The sequence below is a fragment of the Amyelois transitella genome, chromosome Z (assembly GCF_032362555.1).
Source record: "Amyelois transitella isolate CPQ chromosome Z, ilAmyTran1.1, whole genome shotgun sequence".
Taxonomy (NCBI): Eukaryota; Metazoa; Arthropoda; class Insecta; order Lepidoptera; family Pyralidae; genus Amyelois; species Amyelois transitella.
In genome coordinates this window covers 2,577,439-2,599,384 of record NC_083535.1, presented here as the reverse complement: position 1 = coordinate 2,599,384, position 21,946 = coordinate 2,577,439, and the positions used below count along the sequence as shown (strand labels likewise).

The following is a 21,946-nucleotide window of genomic DNA, read 5'->3' as shown; positions in this document are numbered from 1 at the left end:
AATTATGTAAATGTTCAAAATAAAAAAAATACTTACCATCCCCAACTTCGGTTCTATTTTTCGGTCTTGATCTCATATGAGACTTTTGATTGCCGGGTTGCCTGTCCCTTATGTCTTTGCGCATCTTCTTGCGAATGCGATTGTCTGGTAAGCGAGGTCGACGTCTGCGAACTCCGAACGGCCGGTGTCGGCACTTCCTGCGGACGGCCGGGGTGTCGCCAGCACAATCCAACATGTGCTGATGTAAATCTTCGAACGTGACAGACTTCCTGCACTTGGTGCACTCACGGTAGCCTCGGGGAGGCCTCGTTCGGTTGTGCATTTGATTCGGAGGCACATATAGATGTTTGAGAATGTCGGAATTCAAAAGTGGTTCACCTACCACTTCGTAGTGTTGTACTTGGGCGTTAGGGTGTCTCGTAGCCATGTGCGCGGATAAAGCGCGGGAATCCCAGGTGGGGGCGCCGCAAGCGCAGCAAACGAAACAGCGAGGACGCACCCACTCGCCGCTCAGAACAGCAGGCGGCAATTCATATTTAGGAGTCGATGGAGCTAAGCCCAATGACGCAGGAAAATCGAGACCCTCATTTGGCATCGTCGGCTTATGTTTAAATTTGACTACTTGAGACGATGATGTGGGTAACTCCCTACTTTCCAGAATCTCCTTCAACTCATTGTCGATCGCAGTTTGTTTATCAGTCTTCTTTGCGAGTGGTGAGTAACTGTACTTCTCCTCGTATTTGCGTCTCATACACAACTGCGTCCAAATATCTAAGCTGGACACCAAGGTGATGATGCAGTTATTTGTATGAGAATCACGTTTTATCTGGTCTGCACTGAGAGCAGTGCGGTCGGACTCCAAGTTGTCCCACTTCCATTTGTGCTTGGGAGCGATGGCGCGCGGCATGTAGCCGTCGAAAGTGTTGCGAGAAAATTGTTCGCAGGCCAACAGGATGGGGAAACCCTCTGCGGTGTTAATGACGACGCTGTTTTTAGATTTTCTCGTCTTGATAGTACTGTCAGGATCAGGGTTAAAGTTAAACGACCCGTCCAGGAATTTGGTTAAATTTTCATGCACATTACTTGCGACTTTGGAGTAAAAGCTGGTATCAAAACATTTCTCGAATTTCTGAGTCGCATCATCAAGAGTCCTCAACCAATCCTTCTTAGTAGGCTCTCCGGTTCTAGGAGAGCGATGAACCACTCCAAGCCTCGACAGAATCTGATCGGCATCCGTGTTGTGGAACGAAAAATTTGATGGTATGCGTTTATTCCACTGGATGTCGTCTAGCAGGATGACTGCGTTTTTGTCTAAAATAGCATTATTACCAAGTGTTTTGCCGGGCGGCAGAATCAGGTTCGTTGTTATATTATCCTCAATGTCGGCCTCGTCGTGCACCTGTGACGGTTTGAGTTCACATGAAATGACGATGCCATTGAATCCAGTCGGATATGTCTTAGGGTCATTTTGAAATTCTTTATCATCAATCTTGATAGTCTTCTGTGCTTTTTTAGTTTTACCGGATTTCTGGCGTAATTTGTTCTTATATGGTAACTTTTGTTTCTCGCAAATATTGAGCTTATGCTCGGCCAGTTCGCTCGTGGAAGGGAACCGAGTATGGCAGTCGAGACAAGCGAAGTACTGGTTGGGATGGCTGTCGACCATGTGGCGGATAATATCGTGGAGGTCGGGTTCTGTATGGTTACAGAACAAACAGCCAATGAAGTAGTCTTGCTTCGAATCCGAGGAGTGCAGACGGCGCACATGTTTAGAGACAGCCTGTTTGGCTGCAAACTTCCTATCGCAATAGGGGCAAAGGAAATGTGGGACAGGTGAAGAATCAGACTTGTGGGCGAGATCATCTTGTTTATTCAGCACTTTGGACGGAGTGCTGGTACGTTTGGGTTTCTCCGACGCGGACTTGCTCTCGGACCTACGAAACGCCTTGGTGGTTAATGGGCTTGGGGCACCAGGCTTTCTAGGCCTCAGTCTTGCATTCACACCAGACGATGGTTCATCGTCACTCGTATTCATCGTGTTTAGTTCCTCAGTCCTAAAATAAAATTATGAAAATAAAATAACAAATCAAAACAAATAAAAGGAAATGTATAATTATAGTTATTTATATAACTTGTTATTATGACAGTAACAACCAACGCTTCCAAAGCGCAAGTGGAGAAGAAGCGGCACAACAACCTTCATATCTTTTTTGGAACACACCAATGAGACTATAAGACTTTTGGCCGTTAAATATATTTTTATTTCAACTGAAAACTTTAAACTTTCACAAACCTAGCACATGAAATAACATACACATACAACTAAATGATGACATTAACAGTGGTTGAACTAAATTTCCGTTTCAGTGATCGAAAAATGTACTACGTGTAGTTATCGACTGTGAGTCTGACAGAATTTCCTAGTAAATGTAATAATCTGAGCTGAAACGCACACATCCAATAAATAATTCTAACATTTCAGCATCAAAGGCAATACGTGGTGGCTCGTACGAGTATGTTCGGCTTATACCTATGTAAAAGGCAAAGGTGACTGACATATTATTCGACGGACATGCAAAACCGCCGAACGGATTTGGCTGCAATTTGGCATGCAGATAAGCTGACGTGTAGGCGTCCAAAGAACTGGGTGTGATGTACTATTGCTACTTTTAGCTCAAGGCACGGCTGACCAGTGACTGGCGTTCTTAGACAAATAAGACTGTACCGATCCTTTTTTATCTACAAGCGAACGTCCCTACCGTGGGCTGTTCAAACCTTGAACAAACCCTTGCACGGGAAGCATTTATAAATATAAACTTTCCTGCAGACTTACAGAAAACCCTCATTCCAACATTTTAAACAGGAACAAAATCCTTCCACTAATTTCCGTGATTAGCGCATACATACAGACAGAGAATATAAATATGTAGTAATAATGACTAGCCAAACGTACACTTTTATTTAAGGACCACCCACTGGCAAAGTAGTTTCTTTTTCCAGTAAATAAGGTACCTCTATGCCTTCCCAGTACTGTTAACGATGTGAGTTCTCTCATCACATTATAACATTAGAATCGACGGATATCAAGTAAGATTTATACATGTGAATTTGCGTACCATGTGGAAAATATTTAGTTAGTTAATGCTTCACGCCTCTAGAGAGCACATACTTGGTTCCTACGTAACTTGCGTCGCTTTTCGTTTACGTCCGTACTGCACTCGTAACACGTACAAAACTTGCGACAACAAGCTTTAAGTGTGACGAGCGAAGTCGATAAATAAAATAACGTATTTCGTTAACATTTAAAGATCGAACAAAATGTATTCCCCAGCGCTTTAGTTTATGAAAAATCAATTAGCCGAAAGAGGTTACACGATTGCGAAAATGAATTCAAAAATTGAAACAAAATAAAATATGTATGCACCTGCATTTAAGCTCCAAAGAGGATTTTCGGTTCAACGCGAATGAGGAGTGTTTTCGGTTAATTGGTTTTATTACTGAAATATGAATTGAAATCATATTTTAAAAACGGCCTTTTTGAATATTAATTAACTGAAAATGTTAAAGGGACGTGCAAACGATTTCGATATAAATACTTAATGGTACATGTTTGACTCACGGTGTATTGAGCCAATCATATTTGAGTGAAAATCACAAATATATATATGTATATATTTGTTTGTTTGAAATTGCAATATAATCCAAAAAACAAAATTATAAGCTCTATCGGACAATGGAAGTAGGTCAAATTGAACTTGCAAGATTTAATAACGGACTGACGGGGACAGGTGACGCTAAATAATAGCTTGTTAAAGTGACACATTTGTATTGCCCTTCTTCAATAAAATACAAATTAGATCTTTCATGTTGGTTGCATGTAGGTTGGATCTCCTTCAAATTATGCATACATTGTATAGTGTATTGTACGAAAAAGTACATAGTGTACTTTTCACGTCGACGGAGCCGCGGGGGAAAGCTGTTATTTCCAAACTTCTTCAAGTATTTCCTACAATACGCTTTGGAAGCATCATAAAACTTATTACAATAAAACCTTAACTGTAAATTTGTAAAACAACGTTCGAAGACTAGAGATAAAAGGTTATTTTTAATATAGCTAAATTTCAACTTAATACTATTAATGCGGTTGTTAGTCAATTTTACTTGTAACGAAGATAATCCATAAGATTAAATAACTAAATAATTAATTTGGTAAAAAAAAACTTCATAATATATATTATACTTACGGCAAACAACGAATAAAATATAGTACATATTCTGACCAACGAAAGTTTTGATTTAAGACCGATAGTATGGCAACATTTATCGAACTGCCACACAACGGATCACCTCTATAATGAAAAGAATAATATATGGAGATATACATACATACATACATACATAAAATCACGCCTCTTTCCCGGAGGGGTAGGCAGAGACTACCTCTTTCCACTTGCCACGATCTCTGCATACTTCTTTCGCTTCGTCCACATTCATAACTCTCTTCATACAAGCTCGGCGGTTTCGGGTACTTTTGACCTGACCCTTTACCAGGACGTCCTTAATATGGAGATATATAAGCGAAATTAATAGAAAGTTTTTGGTTTAATTAACAGCCAAATTTTATAAAACCATTACTAGCAGCATCTTAGTCAACAGTTATCATAGGGGCGCTGTTTAGCCACCTTTATTTTATTTTCACGTGTACCTGATCATCATGAGTGACATCATTCGTTGGCCAGACTATTATAAAAACAAAAATGTATACTCACGAAATCAACTGGAACTGATGTGACGGTGAAAAATCATCTAACCAATCATCTGATGCGAACGGATCCGGTAATATGATGTGCGGGTTCTCGTCTACATAATGCTTATCAGCCGATGTCAATAACTCATCAGGGCGAAATCTGAACAAAAACAACGACAGGAATCAAATTTACAATACAACAATCAAATATATTTACAATCAGAAAAGACCACCTCGTCACATCACTGGCGCATTTATATTTTTATGCCCCGATTCCAGATTCAAATATTTTCTTGTAAGTGAATAAAAAATAAACGTTTATAATCACGAGTTATGACCCTAACAGAACTAAATCCGTTGTGTCGTCAGTAATCACTGTCAGGACAGTTTGCGACCTCGCCAGTGATGTTAATACAAGAAATATATAAATTTAAAACAGTCGCGTTTGAATAATATTCAAGGACAAGTCCCGATTAAGTCTTGCCATTGAAAATTCGCAATGCGATTTCACATGTATTCGCTTAGCGACAGGAGAGAAATTGTAAAATTTTAAGTTTTAACGTACTTTTTTCTATGAAGAGTTTAAATCATAATTAAAAACAAAATAAATCAAAAAATAGAATAACGCAAACGTCCGACCGCCACCATTATAATTTTTCACAGACTAATCAGAATATGTAGTACGAGTACGGCCAGCTAAAAGCGGTCGTAAAATATAAAATCCTATCGAAGACGCCACGCTGCATACAACCGCGTTCGTTCCTTCTGTAGTGCGTAACCACTGGATTAAAACTACAAAAAGAGACACGCAAAGATGAAAAAGAAAGAGATAAGACTATAAAAATGTGCTTATTGGGCAACAAGGAGGATATGGGACGCAAACATTGACATGCATCCAAACCAAACGAGCTTTTATTAGTTTATGAATGATGTTCTTATGAGACCTCCATTTTGGATCCTTGAGATGATGAAATGACAGGGACAGGTCAGGGTTGGGGCAAGGATGGTGCAGGGATAGGTCAGGGATAGCTCAGAGGTAGGTGAGGGATAGGTCAGGCATGGGGCAGGGATGGGGTAAGTACAATGACGATAGTAATTTAGACCGACCTATGTTTACATTGGTGTCAACTCAGAACCCCTAAAACACAAATAAATATCGGTAAAACTATGACAACGGTTCCCATGAAGTTATAAAGGATCACGATATAAAGGATAACTGTTCTGGTAAAACTGCGATAGAAGGCATATAACAAATATGTATATGAAAATAAAAACACAATAAATACGTTTTCTACTCACTATTTCCGGAAACTACCTAAGTAACTGGTACTATTACATTAGCGCCCTCGTCAGAGTTCATTTTGCTCATTATTCATTCAAGCTAAGACTTTTAATACAATTGTATTGAAACTACGATATTGCTTTAAACTTTCATTTCGGACTATTGGTCAATACTCGTAAAGACTAAGCGGTCGCGGTTCTTATAACTCATGAAGCGAGTTGTTAATTTCACGTAACTGCCCTAAGTTGTCTTCAATATGTGAGTTGCAGTTGTCTTCAATATGTAAGTTGCAGACGAGCGACAGTGTGAAGCGACTGTTGTGGGCATCAATCAGTCAGCGACACATAATCAGTATTGCCAACTTAACGCTACGCGCGCTTAATTAGCGCTTAACGCCAACTATAGCTGCTTTGTTGCATTTGTGCTTTTAATTTATATTATTATAATTTATATTTGATTTAAGATCATTTAAAAGTGATATAAATCGTCCATAACAAAATACTATTAACTTTTCTGTAGCGATTAGGTTTCCAAACGAAAGTTCATATAAATTACATTTTACAGTGTATGCGGCAACTCCGCAACTTTAAATGGATTTTTTTTACTAATTTATACTTTTCCAAGTTACTTTTTATTTGTATACTAGTAGTACGCTAAAAATTGTAATATCTATAGCTATAGTTTTCCATTTCACCATAGAAATTATGCTATAAGATGAATATAAAATAGAATGATTGCGAGTTCAGCGTTATTTTGTTCTTTAGCTTAAAATATATCGCATCTCCACATAATTTTTTTTATAATTTATAATACTTTAACTATACTCATAAAAGTACTTAAATTTTACTGACACCACAAAAATCTCATCAAATAACCTAAGCCCCACTTTTAGGTATATTTAGCTGTCAATTTTATTTGCAGTCCCTTTTTTGCTTTATTAACTACATAAATCAGTAATAAAAGTACAAAGTTTCAATCAGTACTCTGAACTGGAGTGGGGGAGGACGCGTTACCTCCACCCACTCCACCTGGAATCTTGCGGTCCGTAGCCAAGACCACCCTTCCTCTTGCACAAGGTTAATATGTCGTAATATCATCGCGTATGGCATTTCCAAGAGTTTAATTACGCGAGCTAAATTCATAGAATAGCGAATACTTTTTTCTATTTCATAAATGTAATCTATATAAGTATAGAAGAGTACACTGAATGACTGATTAACTGACATATCAACGAATTGCCCAAACCATTCAGTCCATGTAGATATCTTATGTGGGCCAGAAGGGTACTAAGAGAGGATTTCCCGAAATTCCCATGGAAATCTTAATTAATTAGAATCGCGACCGTATTCTCACTATTCGAAAGTTTGTGTGTTAGTTCGTCATAGACGCAATAACAGAGAAGGTAAAGTTAGGAGAGGCTAATTGCTTGTGTTTGCGACTCTGCGGCTTTGGTTTTGAAAGAATAGGGTAGCTTTGAACATTGTCAGCCAAATTAATTAAAAGAAATTAGTAATTAATCTTTAGTAACGATACTTATTTTTAGATTATACTTTTTTAACGAAATTGAATTAATTATTTTTTTTGCTATGAAGATGAAAGTTTAATAATTTGTCTTTAAAATTCATGGCAATGTAACATTTCTCAAATAGTTTCATGGAGTTTAACAATGAAAAATATTTTTTAAACCATCGGATTTAGTTTGCCGAAGGACATTATCTCAAGATATTTTCAACACTTGTTACTTTGATAAATAAAATAACTTTCAATACGACTCCTTGCCTTCTTCCTTCTGTCTATATCCCGGTTGCATCCTCATCACTCTGGATATAGGAGCCCGGGGTGATTATACATGCCATGACCATGACCTGACCATTGATCCTGGATTGGGTGAGTCAGGTTTTTCCACGAAGCTACTCCCGTCGGATCTCTGCAACCTTTGCAGGTAAACCTACCTAACCCGTATTTGATCGATCATAATACGTCTGCTTGTATTTTGAACAAATATATGGTTTTTAATAGTTTCATAAATATTAAGGCAATATTTTCGACGGGGTTAATAACCGTAAATCGTTTTTCCGGAATTTTCTTATTAAAGTTTATAGAAAATCATATAATCAGTTCTTCGGTTTTTATTTGAAAACAATCTTAAGTTTGGATAATTTTTATATATAAATCTGCGTAAATAAATGTCAATGAATAAAAACTAATCATTTATTAGACCAAAAAATCACGGAGTAAATTTATATATATACTATATATGTATATGCTCTTTTTTAATATATTTTTTTTTAATATCATAAAATATCAACATGGGCTTATCCGAAAATAATTAAAGAAATAAGGTTTTTGTGGATTCTAAACCTAAGTAGAAATAAAACGCATATTTTCTAGTTATGTTAGGTACTCTATGATCATTATGATGACCCAAGAGATATATTGGCACATGCCTCTATAGAGTGCCTTAAATAACCCACGGCGATAATAAAGCTACTATCTATTTTAATATAATATTGTTGATTTACGGTTTTATAATTTGAAAAAGACGACCAGAAATAAAAAGAAAATCACCACTGAATCTTTAAGTGGTAATAGTTCCCGTGAACTTAATAAAATAATATTTTTTATATGAAAACGCGAATGACGGAAGCGCTTTTACTGTATTACAAAGTGATTGTGATAAAATAATATCATATATCATAACAAAAAATAAATCAATTTCTTAAAAAAACTAAGCCGATTTGATGTCTACCATATATACAATTTGTATGTTTATAATGCATGCTTTGAAAAAATAAAAAATATATAGGAAAATCAATGGACAGAAATCAAAACGTAAAGTAAAACGAAAAAGAAAGTACAGTCACATATAAAATTTGTTAAATTCGCTTAGCTTAGTATTAAAATTTGTGAAGAAAATCGCTACAGCGTACAAAAATGCAAAGCGGAGGAGTTCAACAAGTGGGGAAACAAAGTTTGTGGCAAACGCGGCGCTACAGTACCTGGGATCCCCGACGAAACGCCCAAGAAACATCCTCTCCACCTCGGTGTAACACATTTTTATAGTCCTGTCTATAACTTCAAACCGAAAAAACTAATTGTAAACTAAACACTTCATATTTTAAAAAAAAATCTAATTTGATCTTCTAAAATAATAAAAAATCATCGTACAAACGCACGCTATAGCGCGCAAAAGAATAATGTAAGTCGCGACAATCGAAACCAAAACGAAATACTGTCGCGAAATCATTGCGAAAAATGTAACAGTTCACTGTTAAAAGAATTTAATTTTTATCCCGAAGCGGAAGCACCTGACGAGCTCAACGCTAGGACGCCAAGGGACATCTGAGGAGATTTCAAGGCCTCATCGCCGTAGTGATAACTTCGATATTGGTGTGTGAGTGGTTGCCGTTATCAACGCTCGTCGGCACGTTTGTTGCACTTACATATGCAGCTGTGGGGCGGCGCAAAGCGCCCGCCCCCGGTTGTACGCAGGCCCGCACGTGGCGCCTTCTCCTCGCTGTGGCCAATACGCAAATTACCACTACAAATTGTTTCACAGTGGGCAAGCGTAGTCACCGGCGGCTTCATGGAGCCTTTGGCTCATATCAATCGATAACACCTGAAATTCCAAGTAAAACATAAAACACACATACAAATAAAGCGGTGGGAGGAGACCTGTTGCACTTGCACTGCGCATGTTACGCACTTACACAAACTAACTTCCGGCACACAAACAAGAACGGGGGGGACGGGGCAGCAATGGCCACCTACAGGGGGGTCAAATGAACGAAATGCGTGGCCATTGCCAATTTGCCCGTAGCAACTAAAGTGCAGTAAGTATCAAATTTAGTTTTGATTTGACAAGCTTTCTGCGATTTTGTTTCGTTTCAAGAAATATTTAATGAATACTCTATTTTACATAAAAAACTGTTATCACAACAAAGAGGTTATTGATGTTCAGCGTTACGGGAAAAACACTTTAAAATTTATCCCTATTTTTAATTAATTTTAGACTTAACTACCTTTTCCGTCCAGTAAAATTTGTAACGTGCAAAGTTTATAGGTCACAAAGATATAACACCATACACATATAGTACGTAAAATTTGGTTAGAAGCCGATCACATCCGCTTAACCAAGCTTAGAGGCCAAATTATTTGAAACCTATAATACTGATACACAAGTTTTGGTTAAATAAGTTCTAATTCGATGCGATGCGGTACCGGTAAAGTCGGTAGTACGGGTACTCATAGTTTTTCGGCATTTAGTAATAAACATAGCACGGCTTTATATTTTAGGGGATTGGTCACTGTCATGTGACTTTTTATTCTTCTTATAGGCGAGAGGCTAACGATCTATTTGAATCCATCGTTAAGCCATACACAGCTGAATGTGGTCTTCGGTCTTTTCAAAAATGTATTTCTGTCTACCCTGCGATGGATATAGTTTTATATTAATATAGTATATAATTAAAGTTATTATATACGTTATTATATTAATGTATGTATGTTGTGACTATTTACTATGGCCTGGGTGTTTATCAATTCAAGTTTTTCGAGATAGCCGTCGGCGCTCTGTTTTCACAACACCGACGAAGATTGATTTCTGATTGGGAGTTGCCATTTTGGGGAATTCTAAGCTGTGCATTGGATTGGAACACTTATAAAATTTATTGCGCCGGTATAAAGTTTGTTATCGATATCAATAATACAGAAACTTACAAAACCAACTATATTTCAAGCTTTGAATGCGATATTTGTCGTTCTTTTCTATGATTAGCACCAAAGCTCGGACAGAGACAATGACGGCCAGTTTAGATGGATGGCTTTATGATAGAATGGACATTAATTTAGCAACCCAAGCCATTGCCTAGAACCCCAAGCCTGATAGATGGGCAGAAGGAGAAGTGTTATCCTTACTACAAAACCGGCAAAGTTGGTAAAATTACGGAGAATAATGACGTATTATAAATCATATATATGTTTATTATTGCAAAACCATATAAATATATATATATATATATATATACTACTATCACTAATCGAGTTGTCAAATGGCTATCACAACCAGGTGCCACAGCGCTAGCGGCAAATGAGCTGCCCCGGTGCCCTGGGGCAGATACCCTTACGCCCGGCAATCAAAGGCTCTACTTAGCTTAATGAAAAGCCAATACTGCAACCGCCTTACTCATTTAGCCGTAAGGTTTAGAAATAAGGAAGTAGAAAACAGCATTAATTTAAAAATAGTGTTAGATTATATAATAATATGTTAATTATTATAGCTGAAGATTGAGCACTATATTTTGTGACATGATATTGAACATAGAATATATCATAATTATTAAAAAAAGACTATTACCCAGACGACGTAAACCCTTGCAAATGTCTTAAAATTAAAGATGCCTAGTACATAATTCAGTATAGTATATATCTGTGCCTATAAAATTTATATTTTAATTATTTAAAGAAACAGTCTAGTAGTTTTTTAATTTCATTCGTTACAAAAAAATGTACTCAAATCTCTCGTTATAATCTACTAAGACTAAAAATCCAATCGATTCGGGGTAATCAAGCATCAATTGAAAGCGCTTAGTTTGTGAATTTAGAAAAAACTTAACAATGCCCACCACTGCATTCAACAATGCAATTTACGCACGCACAAAGGGTGCTGTGATTTAGTTGCGGCTTCGGCATTTGCATCTCTTTTGGAATAAAACTGCGAAACACTATTTTCGCCCTCGGCCTAACAAGCATTCGCGCGCACAAAACGTTTTAAATACATTTGATTTTCGCTCTAGTAACGTTAAAAGCTACGGTTTCGCCCATTTACATCCTTTTGGGCTAAAACCGCGGGGCACTATTTGCACCCTGAGCCCAACAAACGGTGGCGCGAATAAAACGCCCTCCATGCGTTTAATCATCGCTCGAGTTACACGTTACGGTTTCAGACATCAAACAATGACGGTGCCTGTCATGTCCGCCGTGTGGACGTTGAAAGTAGAATATTTATCGATTTGGTATTCTATGCTAATTGTTGCATGATCGTCATTTCCCTGCGTCCAATCCTTAAAAAGAAGCGACATTATGACATTCTGGAGTAATGTTTTTAAACGAAGTTACTCCCGTATTAACTATGCCACCATTCAGGGGAAGTTAAGAGTCTTGACCGCACACACAAACAAAATTGCATGAATGTGCAGCTTTCCTCACAATATTTTCATCATAAGAGCAATCTTAAGTGCTAAATGTGCTTGCAAGTACTAAATTGAAATACTACTCTTTCTGTGGATGCCGCAGAAAACTACAGAACACAACTTGTGAATTAATAATTTTTCAAAGCAGTGTCGGACTTAACGCAAGCAGCCGACCAAGAAAATTTTGTTAAATTGTATCTTTTTACAACATGTGGAACCAACATCTGAGAGTGTAATCAGAAATATGAAATAATGAGAAATTCACGTATAAGGAAACGCCATAGTTTAGGTGCACCTAAGACAAACATAATTAATAAAAATAAAAATTATGCAGATCAATGATAACTACTTATACCTATAGAAGCGATTTGTCAACATATATAAAAAGGTACAAAAAATTCCGAATGTGGATTTTGCAAAAGAAATAGGCACGGTTCGTGATAAGTAGACTACTTATTGAAAAAAAGGCGTGATCATAATTATTTATATATGTACCTATGTATGTTGGAACAAGTGTTACCATAAACCTACTTGTCTAATTTCATTATAATACTTAGGCATATGTCTTGATGAGTTTGCAACTACGACAATAGCGTAACGACACTTTGTAATTTGGGCTACTACATATGCGAGTTTAATTTGAAAAGCAATTTCCTTGTATCTTACTAAGTGAGACAATTTATTGAGTGCTTTTCTTGTTTTGAAATTTAAATATACCGTAATCAATATTTTTTAACCTCTTGCGTTGCTGAAAGACTAACTGGCACTCAACGTACAGCCGAAACTGTAATTGAAGTTACTTGAGTGATTTCTGGTATGTATAATATACTAATCTTTACCCGGAGCTTCGCCTGCGCGAATTATGCACCATCTACAAGCGCCAATTTAGCGCGACCTACAACTGAATACAGATTTTTTTTAATACCACGGGACCTTTAGTTTCACCGGAATGAAATGTCCACCTATGTATATCCTTCTCAAGACTACTTTAATATACGCAAAATTTCAAGAAGATTGGTTCAGTAGTTAACGCTTGAAGAGAAAACAGACTTACTTTCACATTTGTACTATTAGTTGGGATTTTATATATGTTCTTAGGGTATTGTAAAGGAGAAGAATATGTCGAAATTTCTACAGGAACTGTGGACATAATCTTTATTTTTATTATAACATTATAAACCTCTTCTTTTTAGTTACAATACTAACAACTGATAGTTGTATAGAAACAAATATACTTGGCGAGTGCAAATGGGAACGTTCTCAGCATGTCCAAACTATCTAAGCATTCCTGTCACTATATCTTCTTTCACATCACAACTTTCCCAAAGATCACGCTGCCCGTTATCTTGTCCTGTCAGTCAATTTTACACTGTACTGCTTTTGAGCCTCTTTTGCCACACCCTATTTTTGTTGGAACAAACGCGCACATAGGCGCGTATGTGTACTGCTGAATACTAACCGATTCTGTTACGGAAAACATCGTGAGAAGAGAGAAACGACAAAGGAAAAAGAAGAAACGAGAGAACTTGAATCGGTATGCCTGACCATGGATATTGGATTTAGTATCCAGAGTCCATGGTCATAGGCATACCTCGGGCTACTCTCCAGAGTGGTGAGGATGCAACCGGGACTAAAAGTATTACAACTTGTGACTTACTAAGTATAAGTGATCATTATGGCATGCAACTCTCCATTGACCATGTAACTTGCATTCACTCTCCTTCTAACTTCATTCACTCTTATTCTAATATATCTAATATCTATCACTTATTCTAATACATCTACTATTTAAATATTGATTGAACTGGAGGCGATAATACATGTATTTCTATGTATGTTTATAACTTTCGAACCGCTAGTCTGGTGTTGATGAAACTTAAAAAGTATGTAAGATCTGTAAAAAGAATTGTCAAGTTTATGATATATATTAACGTTTATTCTTTTTTCCTTTTCTCTTAAAGCTTCATACATACATTAAGTTTATAGATACAGTTTACCATCTGCCGTAACTTTTCGACCAGGATTACCTGATCGCCAGTATAGACAATACCTATACTGAATAAACCTGAATTGACGTAAGTCTTCCAGTAGTTCAAAATGAAGCACGGCCCTGGACAGAAGCTAGACTTATTACAATAATCTAAAGGTACTGTTCCAAAACTACTTGTTGACGAAGCACACTCGAAGAAGTAATTTTAACTTTATATTAATCCAGCTGATGCCCGAGGCTCACAAAACCGTGCAAAGCAAACCAGTTCATAGTTGACTATTCCTCCTTCCTACCTAGCAATTCCAACTTCATAGATTAAACAGCTTCTAAGATTTAATGTTTAGGGCAAGTGACAAAAATTCACAGAACGCCACTTAAATACAAAAATCAGTTTCAAGTAGCTTCTTATTAATTAGTTGCAAGTTATTCGAGTGACTGCTAAACACAACGCCTTACGAATAAGTTATTATGTTTATTTATTTTATTTGAAAAATAGTGTCCATAACTATCGACAGTAAGTACTAGCTAGATATTGAGAGTTAATACTGAAAACAAACAGATTCATTTCAATAAGTATTGCCAAAGCTGCTTTGTGTAATTTGATTTCCTTTGTTTTAATAAGACAAGAAAATTATGGAAAATTCGCATCGCCACATTTTATTTGATTAAAATGAGAGAGTCGAATTAATTTCACTTATTTTATTTCACTTAGTTGACAGATACTGGAAACCCGTAGATACCAATAGAGATACCAAAAGAGATGAGAATACTAGAAATAATGCTCATGTTGATTAACTAAGGCGTAAGAAACACTGACAAACCACACCAAATTTGACTACTTAAGTTCCACAGAACAAAACAACAGCGTAATAGACAGGGTATAGCATTTTTTTAGATATCTTTGATTAATATAGACTTTGTATAGATATGATTCGTTTCTTAAATCTAAAATGGATTTTTTTAACTACGATTTTTAATTCAAATTACAAACAAACAAAAACTTAGAGTTATATGCACAGTCAGACAGACACATATAACTTCATAACACTCCGTTTTTACCGTTAGGGTACGCATATGAACTTTATGTACCTATCGATTTTACGGTACCCGAAAAAAATATATTAGTTTATACTATTTGGGTCAGTTCACTACAAGTCGGACGCGACGCGAGATTTAATTAGAGCGACTCGAAATTTAACTTTATTAACTAGTTGCACGAAAAGTTACACTTTCCGCTACGCCGTCCTCGGGCAAGGGTGTCCGAGTAGGGCTACAAAAGGCAGACTAATAAATAAATAAATATTTAAATTAACGGAGCAAATAACTATATTGAGCACGTGACTTAAAACTATTGGACGTGACGAATCTTAATTCAACCCCAAAGAGTACCTACCCGAAACAAACGAGCCTACATAAAAAAAGAGGTATGAATGTGGATGAAGCGAAAGAAGTATGCAGGGATCATGGGAAGCCTTTGCCTACCCCTTCGGGAAAGTAGCGTGTTTTATGTATGTAAGACCAAAGAAAATCTGGTACATCAAAAATAATCAAACATACTCAAAATATTTTATACAGAAAGGGTCTTTCAGAGACTAGCCACGCAGCTGACATGAAGGTCTTTACATAAAAATCACATCATCATACATATATATAAAAGAGGTAACAGAAGCGCAGAATATTTGATTGATATGTTGGACCAAGCCAAACACATTTGAGAAAACCGCATTCAAAATGGAGTAGTAGTTATAACTAAAGTAAGTCTGTATAAATATACAGACAGAAATACTAAATGTCGCATTTTTGGCTTGTTCTAGTCATATTTAGCCACCATATCCACTTTTAGAAAAATCATTCAAGTACAACATCGGTCAGTTAGGATTTTATTAATCTAACTTTAGCGCCATCTACAAAAAGCAACGAATTTAACGCCATCTACAAAAAAGTGACAATATTAACGTCACCTACAAAGAATACAGGTTTTTCGCAAATCCCACGGGAATCCATACTCTAATTATTTGTGTGATATTTCAAAAAGATTAGATCCGTAGATAACCCATGAACAGGTAACAAACAAACAAACAAATTTACTTTGGCTTTTATGATATAAGTTGGGATGGATTGGTCTTTGTTAGACATTGTCTCTCATAAAGACCCAAGTGACCTTTTTCAACAACTTCTAAATGCTTGTAAAAACAGACAATGCGCCATTTGCATTACCTGCATTGCATTTTTGTATAACATCACTTCTGAACACTTTCCATTCTGCTGTAAATATTCAAATATCTTAGAAAGGTACAAAATATAGTAGTACAACTCTTTCACTTGTCTATATCCCCCAATCAAGAGCAATTAACATTGACTTCTCTTTAAAAAAATAACTATATAATATGAATTAAATTTGCAACTGGGATTATGCAAAGCCAATTTTATCATCAATATTGTGTTAATTGTATTGTTTTATTTTATTACGTATCTTGATCAAATTAAGGACGTCCTGGTAAAGGGTCAGGTCAAAAGTACCCGAAACCGCCGAGCTTGCATGAAGAGAGTTATGAATGTGGATGAAGCGAAGGAAATATGCAGAGATCGTGGCAAGTGGAAAGAGGTAGTCTCTGCCTACCCCTCCGGAAAAGAGGCGTGATTTTATGTATGTATTGTGTTAATTCATTACATTCAGTCTTTTCAAGACTGTTGGCTCTGTCTACCACGCAAGGGATATAAACGTGACCATATGTATGTGTTAATTTTTGGACTAGTTTTATAAAGTCATTAGCATTCTCAGTTTTGGATTACAAAATGTAGGTGTAACATGTCTACTAGAAGATGGAGGATATGTTTTGGTTGAATGGCCAAAACATATCTCCATTTTCAACTAGTTACTAGATCACTTCACACTACGACACCATCAAATACACCTATGGCATCTATAGACACCAGGTCCTAAATGAGACATTAATCCAAACTTGTATGCTCCTCTTGATTTGTGTTTTATACAACCATCAGTTTTTTTGTTGTCTGTTAATGATTATTTAATTCGACTTATTAGATTGGATAAAAGGGTTTTACTTCGTTCTCTACTTGTTGTCTTCCTATATGGCAGTAGTAGTGATAAACGTGTTTTATAATATGTTTACTGAACTCTTCAGTGAGTATTAACTTTTCATGTTTCCCTATCTTTTAATAATATATCCACCATCCACTTCTGGATCATGCTTCCTCTACAAACAAATACCATGAAGATAAATTAGAATATGACCAACAGAGTTTTCACTTAAACATTGACATTCTCAACAAAGGAAAAAGAACAAAGTGATTGCTAAAGGCTACCATCGTTCTTCTATGGTCCCAACCTATATTTTTCCACAGATTAGGCAGAGACTACATGTTTCCACTAGCCAGGATCCCTGCACACTTCTTTCGCTTCATCTGCAAATTCAAGTGCTGTGTGGTTCCTGGCACCAATAGAAAACAAAAAGGACCAATCCAACTCTTTCCCATGGATGTTGTAAAAGGCGACTAAGGGATAGGCTTACAAATTTGGGATTCTTTTTAAGGCGATGGGCTAGCAACCTGTCACTATTTGAATCTCGATTATATCATTAAGCCAAATAGCTGAACGTGGCCATTCAGTCTTTTCAAGACTGTTGGCTCTGTATGTATGTATGTATGCAAATTCAAATCAGAGACATTCTGGCAAAAGATCAGGTCAAGAGTACCCAATCCGACGAGTTTACAAAAAGAAAGATTATGTCAGAAAATTGGAAAATATGTTGTCTAGAAGAAGAAGAAGAAGCTGGCAGAATAGCTATGTAAAATAATGATTTTTTACAAACTATTCGCAGCTGATAATATAAAAATAGAAGACAAAGAATATATAAATGTACATGAATTGTCTTATTTCAGACTTATTGATCAGCATGTATTTCAATTGATTCAATTTATTCAACACCAGTTTCAAGGGTGTTCTGTCACAAAACTCATTTATTCACCATGGCCTACCACTAGGGCATACATTACAATGATAAAAATAATTTCCCTGTACAAAATTCATGAAGACTTGCCTGTTGTCATTACTGCTCCATTCTAGGAATTATGCATTATTGAATGGTTAAACTTTTTTAAGAAAAGTTAACTCATTTCGTGGAATACTTATAACAGTTGCTCAATTTTAGAATTAAAAATATAAACCATATTTGTGATGAGTTGTTTTTTATATTTTTTGTTATAATTATGAGATTATTGTAATAGGTGGATTTACCGAAGTTTAATTATATATTTTTTTGTTTTTTACTGTTTTTGTTTAGCTATAATTACATATTATGGGAGAACACAACATCTTAAAAAAATGATTTTGAAACTTCACTGCTGTATACCTACTACTCATTTAGGACGGACAATTTAGCTGAGGCTTTTGACTTGGTGAGTTGAGTTATTTCTTCAAAAACTACAGCTTGATTCTTCCTTTGACATTGGTGGCTAAGGTATGTAAGATGGTAAGTAAAATTTTGTTCGCCTTTACTAAAAAGGATTTGTGCATACAAAGCCGTATTTACCTAAAATGAAGCTCTTACTATACAGCCGGATTATTTTAGTGTTACAATGGAAAAATGGTGTGTGAAAAGAATTTACAGCGTTTCTTTGCCAAAAATGGACTTTGGTTTGCTGACAAATGTAGTATACAAAATGGGCAATCACCCTGAGTTAATAAGCCAATAATCTATGTAGGGTTGTACTTAGTGTGTTGTAACACTGATCATAAGTTTATTATTAGTTAGAACCTATGAAGGTTGTGTGCATCAAAACTACCCCTTTTGTTATAGCCATAATACCTATTTATGAAAAATTACATTTTATGTTTTGCAGTAGGACAATTTGTGTTAATTAATAGAAAATAAATCAGTCAATTTTTGTCTACATAACACAAGTATATATATATATATAAATAAATTTAGGTACATCGTAAACCAATTAAAATATGTTTAATGTTTGAGGATGTTAATAATTCTATGCAATATTTTTCCTATTTTCAAGTAATTGTAATAGAAATAAAAGCAATATAGAAATAGAAGCCAAAAATGCCTCTATATGAAGTCAATATTATATAGTTGGTACCATGCACGTAGCAGTAAAATATGGTGGATGGCTATCCAAAATCATCCCAAACTTGCCCGAAATGAATATCATCACAAAAGCGAATAACATCTAGCCATATAAAATTACTTATTATGCAACTATAATCAGTTTTAGTGATAATTGACATGATAAAACAAGAAATGCTTGAAATTACCACACGATCGGACCGCCCTATGCTTATGTTGATGTAAAGTTATTTTGTACTTACCACGGTGAAGAAAGACATATTCCATAAAAAAAGGAACATACACGAACAAAGATCAAAACTATACCGATTTTATATGGAAATAATGTATAATTTAGTTAGGTTTCACAATTTCTTCCACAAAACAATAACACTACACGCAATAGGTAACTATCGCTCGACCGCACTGAAGTTAGTTTCAACGAAATCAATGTAGCCAACCAAACAGAAATAATAAATCAATTAACTCGCAGTAACTTCATGGTATTTTTTTATAGATTTTTGTAGTCCCTTCCTTTCCGGGGTCCCTTTGTCCTGTCCTGCCTGCCACAAATTGAAAATAAATAAATGAATCGTGCATTCTTGTTCTTATTTTGTCAACCTAGATCCAGTCATTCCCTTATATTTACTATTATATATATATGTATTATAATTTTTTTCTGTTTTTCTTTTTCTTATGGTGCATTAAAGAGTCTATCTTTATTAGGTACATGTGTGTTTCATACACAATTAGGCTCCCTCACTCCATAATTAAATTATAATTACCTTTATAATTAAAACTAGGTACTTAAAGTCCAAATCACAGGACAAAATAGTCTATCTTGGTGAAAATTAATCAAATCAAAATACTAAGGTGACTTTTCTATAGAAATCCTTTATAGGTACCATCTCTATTTTATGTTTTCTCTTATGGTACAATAAAGAATTTATAAATCCATCTACATGGGAAAGAAAATTAAGAAATAATTCAATAGTGGTCCTGTGGTTTGGTGGTGGTCAAGCCGAATTAGCCCTCCCACTACAGTCTTATCCTAAAGTGCTGGGGAAGAGGAGCCCGGATACACCCACGATAACTTTTTGACAATGAATTCTGGATTGAGTAAGTCAGGTTTATCAAAGCGATTTCCGTCTGATCTTCGCAACCTTGACAAAGAAACCTAACCGATAATGAATGTGCATATTCCCTTTATCCCTTTTACAGAACGCTAAAGTTTAATGAACAAATTTCATAGTAAGCCAACTGTTTGTTTCGTTTGCGTGATGCTTATTTGAATATATAAACAGGCAGACAAACAAAGATTCACATGGCTGTCAAGATTTCAGGATTTGGTTTCGATGTATAGCAAGCCCGATAAAAAATAACAAAAATTGTGCACATCCCCTGACAATAGCTAATAAATATTTTAATTTCTTGGGTTTCAATTGGTAGTGACCACGCAAGAGAGTGAGGAGGAGCGGGCCATGATGAATTGGTGGCAAAAGCTTTATGTTGATGATAGATTGATCTTCTATAATGCATGCAAGACTTGTACAAATTCAAACATCGTCGGCTCTGAAAACGATTGAGGGATTCCCTTGTTGCTCTACCTTATTCTTAATCCCTGGAGAAAACGTCTAGGGATAAAGAATAGGTTGGAGGTCATATGATCATATAATCATAATGTCACACATAAATTATGGTCAAATGTTCTTTGAATGAATTAGACAAAAAAATGTAAATGTCATCTAAAGCTGTCTAACCGATTGACACATGACATTTTTGACACATGTCAGCTATATAATGGAGCGAGATCGCGAGGAGAGAGTGCGGAATAAATTACAGTTTGAATGGACGGGGCGCCTCTGTTTATTTATACAAAACTTCTTTCGCTGAACTCACCCAACAAACAGACACTGCTTACACCAAACCATAACCAAGCCCCCTTAGCCAAGTGTCAAACGCTTGGAAGCGTTTCCATATTACGCCTTAGATTATTATACTGTAGCGGGAGCGATCATTCGGGCTCGACCGCCACCAAAGGGAAGATCTTCCGCCAGGCTAGGTGTTATGCCTGGGGAACCGCGGCTCCGACGATGTTGTGTCGGAGGTTGTATATATGCTCCAATCCTTGAAATCCTTGCTTGCGCAATTTAGGGTTTTCGCTGTTTTTAACTGATAGCGTCGCGTGATTTTTTTTTAGACTTGTTGCGTATTGATGTCGCCACAATACTACTAGATATTGCATAGCAGCTAGAATAAAAATATTGGGTTCTTTTTCAGTCAATGATTGTATGTTAACACTTTATGTAGGAAGTAATATAATTTATCTATGGCTATCGCTATGGCGACGGCGCTTAAGTTTCATAATTGATATTGGCTTGAGGGGCAAAATAGTTATAGTTTCTCTAAATCAGAAAATAATTTTTAACAGATAAAGATTACTAAAGATATGTCCAAATAACGACACATACATACATACATACGGTCACGTCTATATCCCCTGTGGGGTAGACAGAGCCAACAGTCTTGAAAAGACTGATAGGCCACGCACAGCTGTTTGGCTTAACCCTTAAGCAGGCCGCGGACGTATGCTTCCCACATAGATTTTTTAAAGTTGTAGCCGGGTTTTGGTGAATCACAGCCCACAATCTGTCAAAA

General features: G+C 36.1%; 1 protein-coding gene across 1 annotated transcript in view; it reads right to left on the bottom strand.

Annotated features, from left to right (window-relative positions):
- The window catches only part of LOC106130557 (uncharacterized), a 31,851-nt gene extending 12,149 nt beyond the window's left edge, over nt 1-19,702 (bottom strand). The window contains exons 1-4 of the mRNA XM_013329419.2: nt 19,552-19,702; nt 9,473-9,648; nt 4,770-4,907; nt 37-2,054 (exon numbers count right to left, since the gene is read on the bottom strand). Of these exons, the coding sequence (XP_013184873.2) occupies nt 37-2,035 (1,999 nt within the window). The 5' untranslated portion in view covers nt 2,036-2,054; nt 4,770-4,907; nt 9,473-9,648; nt 19,552-19,702. The remainder of the gene's footprint in view (nt 1-36; nt 2,055-4,769; nt 4,908-9,472; nt 9,649-19,551) is intronic.
- Between the last annotated feature and the right edge of the window lie 2,244 nt (nt 19,703-21,946).